The 22,833-nt window shown below is 36.5% G+C and overlaps 2 protein-coding genes across 3 annotated transcripts in view; one reads left to right on the top strand and one right to left on the bottom strand.

The window, feature by feature from the left end:
• LOC126876194 (venom serine protease Bi-VSP-like) overlaps positions 1 to 22,833 on the bottom strand; it is a 219,207-nt gene that overhangs the window by 10,816 nt on the left and 185,558 nt on the right. The window contains exon 5 of one of the 2 annotated variants that reach the window (XM_050639058.1): positions 17,270 to 17,793. The exons of the other annotated variant lie outside the window; for it this stretch is intronic. Within the exon in view, the coding sequence (XP_050495015.1) occupies positions 17,695 to 17,793 (99 nt within the window). The 3' untranslated portion in view covers positions 17,270 to 17,694. Of the gene's footprint in view, positions 1 to 17,269; positions 17,794 to 22,833 lie in introns of those variants that run through there. 2 annotated transcript variants of the gene reach the window in all.
• Positions 17,762 to 22,483, top strand: LOC126876216 (omega-amidase NIT2-A-like). The gene is made up of 4 exons (XM_050639088.1): positions 17,762 to 17,795; positions 21,222 to 21,406; positions 21,808 to 21,976; positions 22,251 to 22,483. Exons 2-4 carry the CDS (start codon positions 21,323 to 21,325, stop codon positions 22,382 to 22,384), a joined length of 387 nt encoding a protein of 128 aa, XP_050495045.1. The 5' UTR covers positions 17,762 to 17,795; positions 21,222 to 21,322; the 3' UTR covers positions 22,385 to 22,483.

The raw sequence follows: 22,833 nt of genomic DNA, 5'->3' as shown, positions 1-22,833 counted from the left end.
AAAAGAAATAAGAAAACAAACACTCACATACGAATCTTCATTACATAACTGTATGTACTCCTCGAGGTATAATTACTCAGACACGTTACAGCGTACCTTCTTCGTTCCCTGATGGCTGATGTTGATCGTTGACGTTTATAGTGAAAGAATTTCGTCAACGGCGCCATCTGGATCCCTGTTGAAAAATTAAACTAGCCGCAACAGCACCATTAAGCTCATCACCCAGAGTAGCTTTTGTTGCTGAGTCGTGGAGGAATTATTATCATCAACGACATAAACTTTACCAGTTCCGGTAATGTTCTTCATGTGATCCAGGCATTCGAACTCGCAACATCGCTTTCCAAGACGAAATTTTTTGCATGTCTGTAGTAAAAAGAAATCGATCAATTGTACAGATCAATCGTCACTCGACTGCTCGAGAATTCAGATCATCCAGAGAATAGAATAGAGACGTGGAAAAATGTAGTGCGATCATCGCAGTGGGAGGAAATAGGGGGATAGGGACCAAATGAATGAACGAGATGTTAAGGACAACTGACGATAAGTTCTTCTTTTGTCGGGAATTGCATGTTTGTGAATGGTTTGTGGGTGGTTAGGTGGAGAGAATTGAAGAGTTTGGAGGTGACTGGAAGAGTGTTTTGGGCAAGGTAGATTGCAGAATGGTTGCGGTAGCATTGTGTTAATTATGGGTTTGTACATGTAATCTTTGTATGTATCACTACATACAACCTAACGTATATTTTTAATAATACATCAGAGTTTTAGTTATTTCATAGCTATGAATTTTATACTCTATAATCTTGACGTTTTATTTCACAGAAGCGTTTGAATATCCATAAAAATTAAATGAACCAATGTATTCATTATCTTATAGAGAAGATATATTATTTTTAATTATGTTCCAATTATTTATCATGATCCTGATTTCCTTATTCTGAAAATTTGAAAGGAAGTTTTGTAGTTTGATACTTTCAGCGACAAAGGGTCAATATTGCTTTAGTATATTTCGTCACATATACATGTATATCTATATGAATTGAGGACTGCTTCTATTTCTATGATAAGAGTATTACGGTGTTAAGCTCATATGTTTCTGTTTCTCCACTCGCGCTGCGCCATAATATCCTTTGATATTTCCGATCCTCTGGTCGTACGAGGAATTGCCGATACATTTTCTCGATGTCGCCAGTGAGTACGTACTGATGAGCGCGGAATCTAATTAATATACAAAATAAATTGTGAATTGATTCGAGAATATAGGATTTCCCCATTTTCATGATTATCGTGATTTTTGTATAAATATATTTTTTAAGATACTAATAATTAGGTACTTATAAATTAGTATTATCAATTATTTTGCATTTATAATTCCGCCTCTAGTATAAGTGTTAATTGAAAACTAACTTTATGTTTCAAAAAGTACTAGCAAAGTCGTTGAGTAACAAGCCACTGATGCTAACACAAATAGCATTGTCGTAATTAAATATTTCTAAATATTCATTTTTCATTTTGAACCTGTAGAAACAATTTATTATATATACTATTAGCTAAGTAATTGCATATTTAATTAAGTCGAAATATAAAACTTAGTTATTTTAATAATTTAAAAAATAAAAAACTGACAAACATTTCAATTTAATTTATGGTTGGAACAAAAGACAGTTATTCTTCATTAATTGAAATATTGCAATGCAGAGTACTTTCCAAAATACGCCGAGAGTATTCCTGATGGTGAAACGAGCGTTGCTTCATCGAACGCAGCTAAAGAAAACAACATCTATGTAGTTGGTGGTACGATGCCTGAAATAGAGGGCGCTAAATTGTACAATACCTGTACTATTTGGGGTCCCGATGGAACTTTGATAGCAAAACACCGAAATGTAAGTAATATATTCCTTTATGGCTTTGAATTTGAAAATATTGGGGTGAAGAAAGTGACTCTATCTAGGAATAATTTAGGAATATACATATGTACATACGTATACTATAACCAATTCTATAATTTACGGTTTATAAAATACGTTATGATACGGGAAACGCCCATTTTTGTTGTAATGTGTTTGTTGTTGTATAAATTTTTCACATACTTAAAATATTATTATACTTATTTTTTCTCCTTTTTAAACATTATTAAATGATAAGATTTTTTAATAAAAGAAAGTGATAAAAACGCTGTCAGTTATTAAATAAAAAATAATTAAAGTTTAGGAGTTGGTAACTTTGATATTAAATTACAAAAGTTGCAGCAATAGAATTAGCGACCACATTTTTATGTTATTAGGTACATCTATTCGACATCGACATTCCTAATAAGATTACTTTTCGAGAGAGTGATTCACTCAGTCCTGGTAACTCCCTAACGACGTTCGATGTGAAGGGCTGCAAAATAGGTATTGGCATTTGCTATGATATTAGATTCGAGGAAATGGCACGCATTTATCGGAACAAAGGTACAGTAACTTAATCGATCAATACTTAACTAGCAAAAAATTAAATATCTTTCTTAAATATATTCTATATAAAATTAATATAATCTGTAACTCTGTATAAAAAGAAGCTTAATTTAAAAAACCAGTATATTTGCTGAAAATGAAACAAATAAAAGAATTAAAAGCACAATAAGAGGACTGTCCTCGCATATTCAGAAATGATGGAATGTGAACCGTGCAACTACGAAGTTAATTGGTATTCGGTGGCTTCATATTTCCTGCTTCTCTGGGTTAGGTTGCCAAATGCTGATATATCCAGCGGCATTCAATATGACCACTGGACCACTGCACTGGTCATTACTTCAGCGTTTCAGAGCGAATGATAATCAATTATACGTTGCCTGCATATCACCGGCTCGTGTTCCTTAAGCAAGTTACGTCGCATGGGGACATACACAGTTGACCAATCCCTGGGGAAAGATTCTTTACGATTTGGAAACTCAAGAGAATATGGCAGTCACCGATATCGGTAATTTACAGCTTAAAATTAAAAGCGAGAGATCCATGATGTAATTAATTTTTAGTCTCGTTAATTTATCGATTTAGCCATCTTCCTCTGTATTTGTTGAATTTATTAGTAAGCATTACTTATTACTTCGTATGTTTCTTTTTTCTATCAGATCTAAAAGTTGTTGAGGAAGTAAGACAAGACGAAATTTTTTGCATGTCTGTAGTAAAAAGAAATCGAATCTGGTCCGTCGTATCGAGTAGTCCAGTGATTAGGGGGTTTCGGTGTTTGTTGACTCTTTTGCTATATCTGTCGCTATATTTTGCTATTTCCTCTTTGACTGTAGGTATCTTGAGGTCGCGATGGATGGTTTCGTTGGTAACATACCAAGGTGCGTCTATTAAGGCTCTTAGCGTTTTCGATTGGAATCGTTGTAGTATTTCGATGTTGGAGTTACTTGGACAGCAACAGCTGGTGATACTGTCATACACCTCCATTTATAAACTTTCGAAAATCGATGTGACCTTCAAACTTTAGTGTATTCTGTTTCACAGCACAAAATGTTTCCGAAACGTACGTTTATTGTTACAATAAACTTGACTAGTGGCTCTGAAATACTATCCTTGAAAAAACAATGGGGAAATTGGAGCAAAAGCAGAAGGAAATAAACAAAGACCTTGTTGGTTCGTAAAAATAAAATATGCTACAGGAAAAACTTTTTCCAACGGATTGAGATGCGACAAGCTTTAAAAGCTATGACGCGAATCGAGCGTTTGTCTACAAGAGCGCATTTTCGGTGGATATATATGTCGGAATGACATTGGGGATAGGGTTGTCGGTGTTTGAGGAGTCTTCATTGAAGGTAGCCATCGTTGCGGTGTAACGAAGATACGATTTATTGACACAGGTATGAATAACACAGGTTTGACAATCTACCACGGCGGTGAGACGTCCGCGACACTAGTGACAATGGTCTCCGGTTCGATAACGAATCCGCGGCCAACGGGATGACAGATGGGCGTTCTCGCTGAATCTAAGTCTGATTCGTAAAAATAATTGCTGAGCGTAAAGACGTTACTCTTTGGTCGACGGGAGCGCGTAAAAGAATGCCTGTCCCGTCCCGATGATGCCACAGAGGAAAACTATAATGGGGTGTGTCTAAGGACACGAGATCATCGGATTCGTCGAGGAAAGCCTTCGTTTAGGAAGTAAGGGAAATTGACGTTGCTGCTAATTGGTCAATCTCCATATCGGTGGTTAGAAAAAGATGGTAGCCGCCCTCGAGGGAAAGTTGCTAGTGGGAGACGTCGCTCGTTGAAAAATATGTCTCCCCTATCTTCCCGTAGTTGGGACAAAGACTGTTTGTCTGTTTGAAGGACTTTAGTTAACTAAACCTTAAGATTTATAACGGGCCCTCGGGCTAGCCGAACATGTACTGCGGAGACGCATCGACATCTGGCAATCATCTTACTCGAAGAATAGGGTCTGCGTGTGGCGAGCCACGGGACAGAAACCGTGGGAATGTTTACTGTCGCGTGTCGCCACGAATATTTCTTTTAAGGAGAGCTATAGAATTACTCCATACCTTTGTTAGGCAAAGCGTTCATCCCTTGACCGCGGCTACGTTGGGCGACAGACTGTCACCTCGAGCCAAAGCTCACCGTCACTAATCTCGAACAATTACAATCGGATTGAATAACTACAATAGTTTAGTTACAGTTATAGTAGACTTTAGATTGCAATGTTGCGGGGCTATCCAAAGGTTCCGGTGTCCTTTCATCTCCGACATATAGATATACATGTATATGTGACGAAATATACTAAAGCAATATTGACCCTTTGTCGCTGAAAGTATCAAACTACAAAACTTCCTTTCAAATTTTCAGAATAAGGAAATCAGGATCATGATAAATAATTGGAACATAATTAAAAATAATATATCTTCTCTATAAGATAATGAATACATTGGTTCATTTAATTTTTATGGATATTCAAACGCTTCTGTGAAATAAAACGTCAAGATTATAGAGTATAAAATTCATAGCTATGAAATAACTAAAACTCTGATGTATTATTAAAAATATACGTTAGGTTGTATGTAGTGATACATACAAAGATTACATGTACAAACCCATAATTAACACAATGCTACCGCAACCATTCTGCAATCTACCTTGCCCAAAACACTCTTCCAGTCACCTCCAAACTCTTCAATTCTCTCCACCTAACCACCCACAAACCATTCACAAACATGCAATTCCCGACAAAAGAAGAACTTATCGTCAGTTGTCCTTAACATCTCGTTCATTCATTTGGTCCCTATCCCCCTATTTCCTCCCACTGCGATGATCGCACTACATTTTTCCACGTCTCTATTCTATTCTCTGGATGATCTGAATTCTCGAGCAGTCGAGTGACGATTGATCTGTACAATTGATCGATTTCTTTTTACTACAGACATGCAAGAAATTCCGTGTTGGAGAGCGATATTGCGAGTTCGAGTGCCTGGACCATCTGAAGAACGTTACCAGAACTGGTATAGTTTATGTCGTTGATGATAAGAATTCCTCCACGACTCAGCAACAAGAGCTACTCTGGGTGATGAGCTTAATGGTGCTGTTGCGGCTATTTTAATTTTTCAACAAGGATCCAGATGGCGCCGTTGACGAAATTCTTTCATTATAAACGTCAACGATCAACATCAGCCATCAGGGAACGAAGAAGGTACGCTGTAACGTGTCTGAGTAATTATACCTCGAGGAGTACATACAGTTATGTAATGAAGATTCATATGTGAGTGTTTGTTTTCTTATTTCTTTTCCCTTTGTTTCATTTGAATGGATTTTTTTACTCAAAGAGCGAGGTAAGATTACGTCAGATACGTTTTTACATATGCTAAAAAAATGGAAAATGATGATGATGAATCAATGACACGTAGAAAATTATAATCTATTGTATTGCTGTTATCTAATGGTGTTGTAGTTGACTGTATGGTGGATGTATCTAATGGTGTTGTAGTTGACTGTATGTTGTTCAATATTGCTATGAAACTCTTCTGATTCATTGTCACTTATACGAAGGATGGAAGTATGCGAATTGGGAGAAGTCAGGTTGAGAGATGCAAGATTTATACGCTCGTTCTGTCAGTTATCCCAGTGTCTGTTACGCGATAGAAAATGAACGAACTGAATAATAAATGCATTATCGGCATGAAGATTGCTTGATGTAGGCCACCGCTTTTTTTCTATCCTTCCGATACCATTTTTCTTTTTTTTCTTTTTTTGCGAAACACTTTGCTAGTCGTGAGAAGCAGCAATTCCCTTCTGCGAATCAATTACGGTTCACGAGAAATTGTATTATAGCCTGGAACGTATTCAAATTATCTTCAATTATTCTCGGCTGTTTCCATTTCCATTCGTCTCTTACGTAAGTACTCGTTTGATGTACGTACATAGTGAGACAATAATCGTTAACACCTTTAATGTCTTCAGTATTATAGAATAAGACGCGAAAATACGTTGAAACCTGACTTTTAGATTCGCGAGACTCTATAAGGCTTCGAAAGTCTCTTGTTTCAGGACGAATAAAAAATTGTAGATGAAGAATTACATTGCGAGGTCTGTTAAGGAAAATTTTAAATCGTATCGTTGTAATAGGATTATTTCAGAGAGGGAAATTACGTGTTGCGTGCGAAGCCACGAGCTTTCTTTCAGGCTAATATACATAATTGTCCTATCGAACTTTCCATCTAAACCGTTGCGCTCACACGTGGATTTTGCATTTCAATTTTCTTACTTACAGTCCAGTCCAGTGAGACCAAGTTAAATTTTTCAGCCCTCCGAGGTAGAATATGTTTTATAGAGAGACGTACAACGCCATGAAGGGGAGACAGATCAATAAATTGGGTTATCTTTAAATTACTGACAATCATTTCATCGACGCGGTTTCACCGACACCGAGTCCCCCGGCAACGTCTGTCAAAGCTTATTTACCGATACACTGAAATCAACCACAATCATTTTACCGACCTCTTCCTTTGCTGACAGTTATTATACTCGCTGTCATATGTTATCGTTGATTATACATCTTTATTTACAAATTCGTTCCTGTGTATAACGAAACAAAGGAAGAAACGAAAATGATACGTTTCATGACGCATTGTTAAATTATTAATTAACGAGAGTTACATATCTACATGAATGCTTTGAAATGTCAGTTATAATTCATGAAAATGGATACAAGCCATTTTACTATACATAAATAGAATTATAAAGACATGTTACGTACTAATGCTTTTACGAAATATATTTCTGTATACGTTTGACGTTTCTGTATTATTCCTTATGTGCTTTCTGCTCTTGTGTTTAGCTCGTCGGAAGTAAAAATACGTTAAGCGAATCAGCTAATCTATTCGAGCGTTTCAACGGCTCAGTCTTCTCTTATGCAACTACCAAAAGAGAAGATAAGTCTTTGGTTATACAACATTTCATAACGTCCAAAGTAACGGGGCACTAATTAGTTGCAACTTTAAGACAGACCAGATATCAGTCATCGTCCGTAAATACATTTATTACGATCGTTTAAAGTTTAAAGAAACACCGTTATAAAGTCGTAATACGAGACAAAGCGAAGAGAAAGTAAACTGTTGGATATATGACAAAATAATTCTATTTTAAATAAGAGACTGGTCAGCGTGGTTATTTTGTTTACAAAATCAAACGAATTTAATGAATGTAATGGTAAGGAAGTAACTATAAGTGGCTGTTAAACTATTTTTATGCTTGAAAAGTAATTCGCAAAGTAATGTAAAGCAGTACTACTGAGTTGTACATAACCTCTTTCAGAATTTGTTCTTAACCTCTTGCTTCATAACTTTCTTAATTATACTCTTCAAACTTATTGACTACTTCGATGTTGTTACGAACAGAAACTGATAAAATATTAATCTTAAATATATATATATATATATATATATATATATGTACTACTTACTCAAACTATGGATCACATAACCTATACAAAAAAAAAAAAAAAATTATTGTACACTATAAAGCAAGAGGTTAAATCTTTAATCTGTTAAGAATTAAATTTTTTATTGTAACTGCGAAAATTATAAAAGTACCAAGCGAAGCAAGTACGGAATATATGCGGAATATGAATCGCTCAACTAACCAAAGAGCGGCTCAGTGACAAAATTAGTAAAGTAAAGACCACAAATATTACAACATTATATTCTACCACAAAATAATTCTCTATACAAAAAAGGTACACAACGAATCGATTTTTCACAACGATAAGAGTCAACAGAACCAATCAAGACCAGACGAGACTCTCATAAGACAACGATATCAGAGGGATCAAATCAGCGACTTCAATCTATGTTACAGAGTATAGTTATCAAGAAAAATTGCTCTTTTCATGAAAAGTATGGTAATGATACTCTTATAACACATTGTATATCTGGCAGTCGGATGTGCCCGTGGCCATCGGAAATGTAAAGACGACGCTTTTAGAAAGTGATAGCGCCATCGCGTATTAAAAACGCGTTAGAAGAAGGACGGTTTCGCTATCCAAGGCGAATCGAAAAGTGTGCGTGTTGCGAGAATCAGAGTTGATCGAGACGTCGAAGCATAGAGTCGTTAGAATTGAGTTGCGAGTGTTGTCGAGTGTTAGAGTTGCTAGTGAGAGAGAGAGAGAGAGAGAGAGAGAGTTACCAAATAGTTGTCAAGTTATTTGTTGTAAATACGAGCGTTGCATTTAGTTTTCCTGTTAATCAAACATCGTTTCTCTGTCTAACTAATATCTGTATTTTCAATCCATTATTAATATATTCCGATATTACAAGTGGGGGCTCGTCCGGGATTGAATAAGACAGAGAAACGATACGATTTAACGGAGCTATTTCTGCGGGAGTAGAAAAGAATAGAATAAAATGGCAAACGTTGAAGACGAACGATTGTCGGGTGAAGAGGATTTGACGCTGGAGGAGCTGAGGAGTAAGCTCGCACAGATGAATCTGCCTATATCCGGTGCGAGATCAGTGCTGGTTGCCAGGTTGAACAGAGCGTGCAAACCTGGTCGATCTACTCCTAAGGATTCGAAGCGTGGCGAAGAACCAACAAACCAGCGAGATCTAAGAAGCAAGCAGAGAGCCGAACGCAGTCAAGAGGGAGAGGAAGACCTCGAGAAGCTGAGGACGAAAGAGCTGAGAGCGCGTCTCGTTAGCTTGGGGTTGAAGGTAACGGGAAGAAAATCCGAACTACGCGCGCGGCTACAGGCGGCCCTAGAAGGAGACGATGTATCGTCGGAAGAAGAGAGCTCCGACGAAAGTGAAGGCGAGGACGATAAACAAGGCGCGCGAGAATACAGGAGAGGCACGCGAGCGGTGTATCAGGACCGCGATGAGTAGCAGCAGAAGGTATGCGTCGGTTCGATGTTGAGTCTTAAAGACGTGGAAGACTCATTAGAGAAATTCAGCGGGGATGATCTGCTGAGGGTAAATCAGTGGGTGGAAGACTTCGAGGAAATGGCAGAAGTGTGGGGTTGGTCAGACGCCCACATGGTGGCCTATGCTAAGAAATTACTCGCAGGCTCCGCTCAGGCCTTCGTACGACAAAAACGATGCGCGAAGTCCTGGGCAAAGCTAAAAAAGGCGTTGAGGAATGAGTTTGAAAATGTAGTAAGCGACCAACAGATACATGGCGAGTTATCCCATAGAAAGAAGAAAGCAGATGAGAGTCTGCAACAATATATGTATCACATGTGCGGGATTGCAAAACAAGGAAGGGTTGATACGCAATCCTTGATAGACTACATTATTCAAGGCATTCCCGACGAGGTCGCGAACAAGACTGTGCTATACGGAGCCAGGAATATCGAGCAATTAAAAGAGCGTTTCAGGCGCTACGAAGCGATAAAAAGAGATATGGAGATGAGGACGAAATTTGAGGAGCCGAAGAGTAACAGGGTAAAGCCGGTGGCGAAGCTGTCCGAAACCGAGAGGAACAAGGAACCCGGTCGATCTGGAGATGCGAGGAAGACGCGATGCTACAATTGCTTCAAATGTAGGGAGTACGGACACATCGCATCAAGTTGCGACAATTTGGGTGAGCCCTCAAAAAAAGTTTACAGCGTGTTTCGGTCGTTACAAACAAGGCGTGGTAAGGATGTTAAGATGGAAAATTTCAAATTGAGCGCGTTGATAGACACCGGTAGTGAGCTGACTCTAATGCGAGCAGATCAGCATGTGAAAATCGGAGCGCCCAGATTAAGTCGGGAAATCGTTGGATTTGGCGGTGTCGGTTCCGGAAGGAATTTTACGCTCGGGAAATTTTCCACGAACATTATTATAGACAATGAGTCGTACTGTATAACCATACACGTAGTTCCAGACACAGTGATGCAACATTCGCTTATTATTGGCGCAGACTTTTTGGACACTGTTGAAATAAGTATAAAAGGGGGAGAATCTTTTATTAGTAGAATAAAGGACGAAAATCCCGATGAGTGTCCGGAAGTCCTCAAGATAGATGTAGAGACACAGGCGAGTGAGATAGATTTGTCACACGTTAAGGACATGCAACATAGGCTAAAAAGAGATTTGAAGAGAACCAAAGCATTGCTAAGAGACGCTCAAACGATGCTGGAGAGATCGAAAGGTGACTCGACGGGTAAAGCAGCTTTACGACAGCTGAAGAACCAGTTAGAAGATGCAGAATGCGCTAGAGCAGTTGCAGTTAAAGCGAAACAGGCACTGGAGCAAGAACCGAATGAGACGCAGGCTTCGTTGCAGGAAGTACTGCGGCAACGTTCCGAAGCAGAAGATCGTGTTAATGTAGCTAGTCGCGAACGAACTGAGCTACTGTCGCAATTGGAAGAAAATAAAGAAGAGTTAGCAGAAGTTTTGAAGAAGTATCGGGCAGCTGTGCAGCAAGTGTCGGAGGAACGGAGAATAGTGGCAAGACACGTGGTGATTGGTAAAGTGGACCACGAGATGGTGTCCTCGTCGGATTCTTGCGGCCAGCAGGAGGACTTAGCGAACATCACGAGGAGGAAGAATCTGGCTAAACAACAGCAACAGGATGTTGTTGATGATATTTGCGAATTTACTGAGAAGGATAGCGTTGCGGGTGCGAGGGTTGTTTCAAGTTTTCGGATAGACTCGAAGAGAGTGAATGCAAGGCGAACGAAAAGACAAGGGAAGTCGCACGTGCGGAATCCCTCCAATAATATCGATATACAGAGGATGTGGATGACGAGGATGACGATGGGATTGTCGAGGACACGATGAACGTGAAGACCTTCGAAAAAGAAGAGATCATAGTCTCGGTAGATGGTAAGTTGTTAACGTCTTCCATGTACGAACCGAGCCTACGAAAATGTCACGATGCTGCCACGACGATCAAAGCCCCTGACAAGAGTGAAATGGGTAAACAAACAACGGAGAGGAAGATAGAGGAAGAGCGAAAGAGGAGCAGTAGCATCGAGGACGAACAGGCCGCGGTGTTCCAAGAGGAACGAGATCAGCTGCGTGCGGACGCAAAGAGACGGATTGAGGAGATCCAAATCCGAAACAAGCGGGCGTATAACAGGAGACGCAAGAAGGCGACAGCATACAGGACGGGAGATCTAGTGGCAATCGAGAGGATGCAGAGGGGTCCCGGGCTAAAGCTGCATCCGAAGTTTCTTGGACCGTATCGGGTGATAAAAGTCCTGCGAAATGACCGATACATAGTGCAGCGAGAGGGGGAGCACGAAGGGCCACGTACAACTTCCACGGCAGCCGATCACATGAAATGGTGGAATGCTGACGATAGTGATGTAAGTGCGAGCGGCGCTGATGAGCACATCTGAGGGCAGATGTGATTGTCAGGAAAGGCCGATTGTAATATCGTAGAATAGCTTTGATTGGAGATCGGCTGAAAATAGAAAAACCGTGTACGTCGTGTTTCTGTGGTTCGTTTACATTTAAGAGTGCCTACGTGACTAAAGGCACGTAGTTGGTAGTTCTTACATAGGTATGAGGGAAACAATAGACAACGTTAGAAGAAGGACGGTTTCGCTATTCAAGGCGAATCGAAAAGTGTGCGTGTTGCGAGAATCAGAGTTGATCGAGACGTCGAAGCATAGAGTCGTTAGAATTGAGTTGCGAGTGTTGTCGAGTGTTAGAGTTGCTAGTGAGAGAGAGAGAGAGAGAGAGAGAGAGAGAGAGAGAGAGAGAGAGTTACCAAATAGTTGTCAAGTTATTTGTTGTAAATACGAGCGTTGCATTTAGTTTTCCTGTTAATCAAACATCGTTTCTCTGTCTAACTAATATCTGTATTTTCAATCCATTATTAATAAATTATAATTAATCGAACAAAATTACACCTTTAATATATTCCGATATTACATTACCGTGATGTAATATTTATCATGCTTATTTTGTACGTAAAACGAATCGTTGGAATATTCCCGAAGCTAACGAAGCATTTCCCAAAAGTTAAACCGAAGAGATTAACGCGAATAGTTAAATGAAATTTTTCCATTAACTTGCTGACCAACCGGCAAATAAAAAATCATAAAAATTGTTTCAATGTGTTGAGGTCACGCATAACTTCTTTTTTCATTGACGATTACCAAACAGGTAAAATTTCGAAATTGTACGAAGGCCACGTGACCAGATCGTATTGGAATTTGAAGTGCATGGAAAAAGACAACTCGAAGTACAAACCTTGAGCTGTACTACTCGAAGTACAAACGTGAACTAATGGATGCAGAAAAGCAATTAACGCCAAACATCCGAACAGCATCTTGGAGCCCGTCATTGTTCTGAAATAAAAGAAGTGACGAATTAAAAAGACGCAGGACTAATAATAATAAAGGAAACTTAGTTCGTATTATAAATTGAATTTACATCAGAAAAGAAGCACGATCAAGCGAAACAGATCGTAGAAATGACAAATATCATCGATATACGTTTCAGTGTAATTTCACTTTTGAAAATTATTTAGTTTAATACGATCGTATTCATCGCTCCGAAACTTTCATTGTGCTGCAATTTGTGCTGCGTCTTTTTAATTTCTCTATCTTTCTGTGTTTTCGGAAAAATTACTTGAAAGATTAAGAATTGCTTGCCTTATTTTATTTTCGATTAGTTAGGATTTGATTATTCCAGGTAAGGTTTATTATTTATAACAGGTTTTATCACTTGTTTATTATTTAGGAGTTTGTTATTTTAGGATTAGTACCTTTTAGGATTTCTTATCCTTCGAGTTTCTGTTTCAGATATCTAGGTCTATTTCAAGATGTTTTATTACATTAGGATTATTTATTCGATTAAGATAATTTAAGAGTTTCACAATGTACAAAGAAATAATCGCGTGAAATTTAGATTTATGCTTTAAACGTATTAAACACGCGGTAATTTCAATGTCTATAGCCTCGAACGTGTTCTGATTAGTTGTGTCATTGTCTGTGACATTGAAATCACAAAAATCCATTGCAAGTGTGCTGTCATGCAATGTGGATGTAATTGGGTTTTTTGGGGTTAGGTTGGGGTTAGGTTGTATCATCTGATTTGTACAGTACTATTTTAACGCAAGGACAGGAAAGTTATTATATATTTCCCGTCCATTATTTGAATCGTTGTGAAGTGTAACGAATTATATTCGATTCGAGGAGATGTTAATGAATTAGCCATTTCATATGTAATTACATGGAAATAAAAATCATTGCAAAAGTAATTGATCTAATGACAACGGAATTTCCAATATTTTTTTGTTTCGTCACCTCTTTTTCGTAATATATCTTTTATAGGTACGTGATTTATTAATCGTTCGAATGGAAATAATTATTCGTATAATATTCAAACGATTCTAGCCATAAAATAAATTAAAACGATACCTGTCAATGATATGCAATCTGCGTATGACGTCAACCTCGATCTATGCTTATACAAGAAATTTTATCAATCAATGACTAGATATACAATAATCAAATATTATAAAATTTCCTGAAAACCTTTAGGTGTTAATATCTTTAATATTTGCAAGTTATTGTTTAGCGCTAATTAGTTAGAATGTAACAAGTGGTGTACCAGAATTGAGATAATTAAGCCACACGAACAATCTTATTTAGATCTTTTTAATTTTTTAATTCTCTTTTGCTCTAATACTTCGTAAAATTAATCTTCATTAGCTACTACACTTCATAGAATAACAAGAGATAATTTTTCTTATATGACGTTTCATTCATAAAATCTATCATTAAAGTATATCTTCATAAAAATATCATTCCATACTAACGGTATATTTGGTGTCATACGAGATAACAGTTACCAGTGATGACATATGTAACTTTATAAAGATATCTCGTTTTATTATATATTAAAAGAATGTACTCATTGCTGCTATATTTCAGATGAAAAAAAGGCGGCAACGATTTTACAGTAAAATCGTTCGTTTACAACTGATTCATTTACATTTCATGATAATACTGTGCATTCTGAATATGCTATGATTTGGTTTAAAATAATAAATAGTCCATTCTTGCATACTATTGCTCCAGCTTTACTTGTATTTTCGATATTGGTATAAATAGAAAGACAATTAATGTCGTTCGAGTCTATTTTCGGATCATTTATATTACGTTTAATCCATATAGTTATCATATGAGACATAGTATCGTAAAATTTGGAAGAATAAAACGTTCGTACAGGAAGTACATTTTATAAGAACTCCAACAAATCTGCGTGTGCACCTAAAATACAAACTGATAGTGATAGTGATTGTTCATAAGTTTATATACATTATCTAATGTCAATCGAAGGTATCAATTCTTTTTCTCCATAAGAGTACTTTTTCATTTATATGTGTTCAAAAATACATGTGTTCAACCGTGAAGCATATGTCACCTACAACGAAAAAGAGTTTTCCTATACTTAATATTTCCTTTATATACCTATGAAAGTCTATTCTTCGCGTAGTATGAAATTATGAATAAATCTGGAATATTGTTCAATCTGAAAAGAAAAATAACTTATTGACATCATTCATTGATACGAGATTCAGAATGTTTGTTTTGTCTTGCAGAAAAAGAAGGCAGCCCTCCCTTTCTTTTAATGTGAAATAGAAAGCGAAAATTTGAAAACAGATTTTTTGGAAATTTACTTGCAAATATCGTTTTCAATATCGTGATTTTCTTCCCAATGGTACTGTACTTTCAAATTTTCCAGTATCCCTCTAAAAACAAAAAGTCGAACCTCGTTATTGTTAACGTAGGCATTACAAGGAAGCGAAGTATTAGAAAGCAGCTCCTTTTTATTATGGATTTCTCTATAATCATGTAAATAAGAAATTCCGGAAATTTTTTCCTCAAGAATTTAATTCTTGTGTTTTGATTGATAATTATTACACTGCATACAAACTTTTCGCATACTGTTCGCGTCTAACAGTTTCCTAATAATAACTACTTCAAAATTACATATGTTCTTGCACGAATTCAAAAGTACGTATGATACAATTACAATTGATTCTAAAATAATAATTATTTAAAGATATTAAGATACTAATTAAACGTTTCGCTGTATTTCAAAATCTGGAACAACAAATTTTTATTTATAAAAAATGAAACTGTCTTTATATATTCTTTGTCATGATGCTATTTCTTATTACCGTGTCGACATTTTTTAAAATTCATTTTGTTATCTCTACGCAATAGGAAAATTCATATACTGCTTAATATTTTTTGCATATTATCCATCCACCGCATGATATCTTCTGAAAAATCAAAATATTAATGTTATATTATTACAATGCTTCTTAAATATCAATTTTTGACAAATTTGAAATCCAATATATTTTGCACAATTATTATTTATCAAAAAATTCCAAGTTAGTAACTTTCTTTTCAAATGGCAAATAACATATACTTTGACTTACCTGTAAGTTTTTGTTCCTAATCATCATTTCCTCTTATAGAACATCATTATTGTTCTTATAATTACTACCAGTGTCATAGATATTGTAGTGGCTACAACTGAATTAATAGAAAATGATAAATAACTGTGTATAACACTAACACATAATTGTGTATAACAATGACACATAACTTTTACTTACATATCTGTCGATAAGGGATTACTTACTGTGATATCCTGTTGATGTTTCTTAAGGCACTTGATTAGGTGCGATACGGTATCATTCCTTATGGTATACTGTAGATAAGTATTTTAGAAAATAACAAGAATAAATCTAAATTATTCAGAGGTTCCAGTTTCGGCTTAGACATAAATACAGGACCATTTGCAAAGAAGAAAGGGTGCGTTTCTACAGCCTCGTTATAGTAACCATGAATACCAATCTCTGAATTACTGGTTACTAAACATAAATATCCTATAAAATTTAATATATTTCTTTAATTTTTAATACATACATGAGTTAGTAGTTCTAAATTATGAATCATCCTACCCGTGATATTACGCTTTTCCTTATAATATCATCACTCGAGTGAACAACATTAAGATCATGTAAACCATGTCATCCTATCTTACTGCGAAGATACTTAGTTATGTTATCTAACATTATAAAAATATCATCAAATTCAAGTCCTTTTATTCACATCACATGGCCACGACGATCTGGTTCTTCGTTATATAATGTTCTAAAATTTGTCGTATATATAGGATGTACAAACCGTGATATCAAGGTATCAGTTCTTCCTTCCCAAGGGACAGTTTCATTAAAATTCTGATAGAATTAAAAATTAATTATTAATATTCTAACAATCATATATGTTAAATACGTTATAGTCAACGATATATACCTGAGCGAATGTAGGGGTGATTCCTTGATAATTATAAATGTCATCAGCCCACATCATTGTGCCACTTCTTTGTACTCCAGCCTCTAGATTAACAGCCTAAACAAACATACGAAATTTTATAGAAGCTGTACAAAATATAGTATATATGCGCAATATTGAAGCGTTCAAGGGGATATAAAGGTAATGTACATCACATACACGTGTACTCTCATGCAACAAAATACAATTAGATTTAATAGTATAAGCTCTTTTATTCATCATAATAGATTGGAAATTTAAGTGTCTTACGAGGGTGAGTAAAAAGTTACCCGCTCTGTCGGTGTAGAATTTATTTTAAGCAATTGTCAAAAAAGACATACATCATTTTTTGACATAATCACTCGATTTCTGTATACACTTTGTCCATTTGCCGAAGGACCTTTGTATTTTCTCATTAAAAAATGTTTTGGGCTGAGCTGCGAACCACGAATGCATCGTCGTCTTCACCTTTTCATCAGCTTTTTCGGCATCCATCTCGCACAAACTTTTTAAAATCCAAATCTGTCGTGCACTATTGCATAAGCAGAGCCGTGGCTGATTTGCAAATGATTTGCCACATTATCCAGTGTCACTCGTCTATTCCATAGAGCATAAGTTCATGAGCACGTTCAATGTTGTCATCGTGGATGTGGACGGGCGTCCAGCTGTTTTTTCATAACACTCGTGCGATCTTCTTTGAACTTTTGTGCCCATTCAAACACACTTCGTGACAAAACACTTTCTCCATAATGTGCATTAAATCTTTGATAAATATAGGCATCAAACATAACCTCCGACCACAAGAAACGAATCACAGCATCCTGCACTGTTTTCCTGCAAATCACCATTGCAAAGCGCCATTACTCGCGCAACGGTCACAAACGAATTGACGTAACACAAAGAAACCTGCGCAGCAGCACTGAACAGATATTGACGTCATACGAAGAGTGCAGATGGATCAATACGGTCGACAGAAGTTTTAACTATCTGGAGTGCGGATAAATTTTTACTGAGAGTCGTATAGGAATCTATAATCTGTAAGTACACCTTTGGCTGAATGGAAATTTCTCTTACATATAGTCAAAAATGCTGAAACTGTGTATTGAATTGGAAAGTGATAAAAAATAAGTGAAGTTTCGAGGTTGCATGTGATTGCATGAGTACACAGGACGTTTTTAGCGAATAAAAAATAATTTTGAAAGACACGAGACTTATCTTGTATTTTATGCACTCTCTGTGTCCGAATTTCCAGAAGCTCTCTATCTTATGAAGTGTTTTAGATTAGCCGGAAAATTTTGTACGTACGTACAAGAAGTATACGAAGTATACGATACAAGAAGTATATATATATATATATATATTCGAGGACTTACTCGAAAATGGCACCTCCTCCACCAATCTAAGAATGACAATATTATGATTGTGTATGTTTTCTATTCCATCCATATGTGCACAATGTGCTGCGGTCAAAACATGCCTAGCCGATATCAGGGAACCTCCGCACTTCCATAGTGGTTTGTCTGGGTTTCGGGGATTACGAAAACCTAATGCAGCGATCCATGGCCAAGCGCCTAAAATGCAATAGTCATAGTTGTGAATATACATAATTTTTTCTCACATAACGGGTAACAACGATTATTACCTATTCGATATTCGATCATACAGCAGACGATAAGTACATACGTACAAATACTCTGAAATAGAGATTTGATAAAGACAGAAATTAAATTTTTATTCCAGTGGAATACAAATTATTAAATAATTCTATATAATTTCTATTTGAACTATACTGAACTATAAAGTTCAAACGTGTAATTTCTGCCCTAACAGTTTTTGATCTCTATCCATATTATTACTCCTATATCAATTTTTTATTTCAAGCAAAAAGATACTCTTCCTAACATGAAGTAAAAGAAAGAAATAATTCAAGTTAATAAGTAAAGTTACTACCGATAAAATCATAGCATTATTATTTAGTCTAATTGAAATGTACATTGATGTGCTGTTTAATGCCTTTAAAGTTCATTCTTTGCAGTAAATGGCTTATTATTAATCGGAAAGAAAGACATAAAACGTACCAAGTTCAGCTGGTTTACCATCGACCACCCTGGTATGAGAGACGTTGCTAAAACCACAGTATGGTGGTCGCAAAGCCTTATACTTATACACAGTTTTTATTAAAATTTCTCTCTTCTCTTTGTTTGGATCGTTCGGACAGCAAACGATCGTAACATTGCCCTGGTATCTGCACACTGATCGTCTATAAAAATCGGTGGCTGTACGGTACTGTATCTGCCATATTTCTTGCAGAGGTTTACATTTTCTGTAGTCAAGGCACCTGCCTTCTTGATTGTCCGGTGTGGTACATTCTGGATCAAACAATTTTAAAACATTTATACAGTTCAAAGATGCGTAAGAAAGCGACACCGATTACTCAACTTTCGAAGTAAAAAGCCGATCAAGTCCACCGGATTGCCCTACAGACACGTATTAATCCGTAAGAGTGAGTCATCATGTTGATAATAATTATCTAAAGAAACTTTTCACGTGAAAATATAAAATTTTAATTGATTAGATATTGTGTTAGCCATACTTAAGAAAGAAAATGAAAATGAATGAAATGAAAGAAAAGGACTACCTTCAACCTCATTTTTTAAATAAACACTTTGTCAGTTTTTCGGTAAATAAATTCTTAGGAATTCAGGACAGTTTTTAGTGAATCATTTTGTTTCGACCGTTCGCGGAGAGACGCGATCGCGAGATAGCACGTCAACGAGAGTTGTAAGTTCCCATTACGATTAAATAATCGACGCCACGAACTGATCGATCCCCTTATTTCGATTATGATAATAAGGGTAGTTCAATGAAATTCCACAGAATTAACACAAATAAATTAATGTTTATTTCAACAACTTATTAACTAGAAAGATATAAATGGAACAAAAAAAATGTAACTGCGTTTTGGTTGATAAGTAATGCGCGACATACCACATGTGTTGACGGTTCGACTTCTCGAAAAGTTCTGAACGCCTTTCGATTTTTTTCGTTTTTTCTGGAAGGCGACCCCCACTACGTTCGGATCACGCCACATTCTTTTACTGCGAGGTAAAATACGGGCCACGAGTCGACGTTTCTGGAAGTCGCCCTGCTTAATGAACCATGCGCTTGCCACTACAATGTTTGTTTGCCGGGCAGACGCGACGATCCGTCTGCGACATTATAGTGCCGCGATCGATAGTTAAGAATATGACCTATTGTAAGCCGCATGGCGTAACATTCTCCCCCCGTTGAGAGGGTACCGATCAAACTAGCGAGGTGTGGTTGAAGTTCCCATCTTATTTCGTCTCGGTGGCTAGTTGTTCGGGTTTCTCGAGATCGGGTTGAATTGGCAGTGGGACAAGCCTTTTGACGCCCCGATCCAAAATGCTCTTTACCGTCTGAACTGTAGCTGTCCGGATGACACCATCGGCGCCTGGTTGAACCTTGATAACTCGGCCCAGAGGCCAATGCATGGAGGGAACGTTGTCCTCTCTGAGGATGACGATTGTGCCCTTTTGGATGCTGTGTCCACCCTTGCTCCATTTATTGCGGTTGGTTAGCTCGTTCAAATACTCCTTATGCCAGCGGTTCCAAAAATGTTGTTTAAGCTGTTGGATATGCTGCCATTTGGAGAGTCGGTTCGATGGAATGTCTCTGAAATCTCGATCACGTAAGCACATTAATGAATCGCCAATGAGGAAATGTCCGGGAGTGAGGGCTAGGAGATCATTTGGATCGGTGGAGATAGGAGTTAGCGGGCGGGAATTGAGGACTGCTTCTATTTCTATGATAAGAGTATTACGGTGTTAAGCTCATATGTTTCTGTTTCTCCACTCGCGCTGCGCCATAATATCCTTTGATATTTCCGATCCTCTGGTCGTACGAGGAATTGCCGATACATTTTCTCGATGTCGCCAGTGAGTACGTACTGATGAGCGCGGAATCTAATTAATATACAAAATAAATTGTGAATTGATTCGAGAATATAGGATTTCCCCATTTTCATGATTATCGTGATTTTTGTATAAATATATTTTTTAAGATACTAATAATTAGGTACTTATAAATTAGTATTATCAATTATTTTGCATTTATAATTCCGCCTCTAGTATAAGTGTTAATTGAAAACTAACTTTATGTTTGAAAAAGTACTAGCAAAGTCGTTGAGTAACAAGCCACTGATGCTAACACAAATAGCATTGTCGTAATTAAATATTTCTAAATATTCATTTTTCATTTTGAACCTGTAGAAACAATTTATTATATATACTATTAGCTAAGTAATTGCATATTTAATTAAGTCGAAATATAAAACTTAGTTATTTTAATAATTTAAAAAATAAAAAACTGACAAACATTTCAATTTAATTTATGGTTGGAACAAAAGACAGTTATTCTTCATTAATTGAAATATTGCAATGCAGAGTACTTTCCAAAATACGCCGAGAGTATTCCTGATGGTGAAACGAGCGTTGCTTCATCGAACGCAGCTAAAGAAAACAACATCTATGTAGTTGGTGGTACGATGCCTGAAATAGAGGGCGCTAAATTGTACAATACCTGTACTATTTGGGGTCCCGATGGAACTTTGATAGCAAAACACCGAAATGTAAGTAATATATTCCTTTATGGCTTTGAATTTGAAAATATTGGGGTGAAGAAAGTGACTCTATCTAGGAATAATTTAGGAATATACATATGTACATACGTATACTATAACCAATTCTATAATTTACGGTTTATAAAATACGTTATGATACGGGAAACGCCCATTTTTGTTGTAATGTGTTTGTTGTTGTATAAATTTTTCACATACTTAAAATATTATTATACTTATTTTTTCTCCTTTTTAAACATTATTAAATGATAAGATTTTTTAATAAAAGAAAGTGATAAAAACGCTGTCAGTTATTAAATAAAAAATAATTAAAGTTTAGGAGTTGGTAACTTTGATATTAAATTACAAAAGTTGCAGCAATAGAATTAGCGACCACATTTTTATGTTATTAGGTACATCTATTCGACATCGACATTCCTAATAAGATTACTTTTCGAGAGAGTGATTCACTCAGTCCTGGTAACTCCCTAACGACGTTCGATGTGAAGGGCTGCAAAATAGGTATTGGCATTTGCTATGATATTAGATTCGAGGAAATGGCACGCATTTATCGGAACAAAGGTACAGTAACTTAATCGATCAATACTTAACTAGCAAAAAATTAAATATCTTTCTTAAATATATTCTATATAAAATTAATATAATCTGTAACTCTGTATAAAAAGAAGCTTAATTTAAAAAACCAGTATATTTGCTGAAAATGAAACAAATAAAAGAATTAAAAGCACAATAAGAGGACTGTCCTCGCATATTCAGAAATGATGGAATGTGAACCGTGCAACTACGAAGTTAATTGGTATTCGGTGGCTTCATATTTCCTGCTTCTCTGGGTTAGGTTGCCAAATGCTGATATATCCAGCGGCATTCAATATGACCACTGGACCACTGCACTGGTCATTACTTCAGCGTTTCAGAGCGAATGATAATCAATTATACGTTGCCTGCATATCACCGGCTCGTGTTCCTTAAGCAAGTTACGTCGCATGGGGACATACACAGTTGACCAATCCCTGGGGAAAGATTCTTTACGATTTGGAAACTCAAGAGAATATGACAGTCACCGATATCGGTAATTTACAGCTTAAAATTAAAAGCGAGAGATCCATGATGTAATTAATTTTTAGTCTCGTTAATTTATCGATTTAGCCATCTTCCTCTGTATTTGTTGAATTTATTAGTAAGCATTACTTATTACTTCGTATGTTTCTTTTTTCTATCAGATCTAAAAGTTGTTGAGGAAGTAAGGGCTCAGATACCTACATTTTCTCAGAGACGTACAGATTTGTACGACACTGTCTGTAAGAAGGAGTAACTCTACACTAAAACAGAAAATGTTTTTTTATAATATTTCTACTACGATATCCTTTTTTTTGTGAATTATTACTAATTTCTTATCATTTGTACTAAATGAATGACTC

The sequence above is a fragment of the Bombus huntii genome, unplaced genomic scaffold, assembly GCF_024542735.1.
Source record: "Bombus huntii isolate Logan2020A unplaced genomic scaffold, iyBomHunt1.1 ctg00000067.1, whole genome shotgun sequence".
In the NCBI taxonomy this organism is placed as follows: Eukaryota; Metazoa; Arthropoda; class Insecta; order Hymenoptera; family Apidae; genus Bombus; species Bombus huntii.
The sequence above is the reverse complement of the archived record's forward strand: the minus strand, read 5'-3'. Positions and strand labels throughout refer to the sequence as shown.

Excerpts from the sequence above, each read along its gene's own strand:
- LOC126876216 (XM_050639088.1), top strand. The coding sequence starts at position 21,323 with ATGCCTGAAATAGAGGGCGCTAAATTGTACAATACCTGTACTATTTGG. Across the intron at positions 21,407-21,807 it reads TGATAGCAAAACACCGAAAT|GTACATCTATTCGACATCGA; the intron begins GTAAGTAATATA and ends TTATGTTATTAG. Across the intron at positions 21,977-22,250 it reads ACGCATTTATCGGAACAAAG|GTTGCCAAATGCTGATATAT; the intron begins GTACAGTAACTT and ends TCTCTGGGTTAG.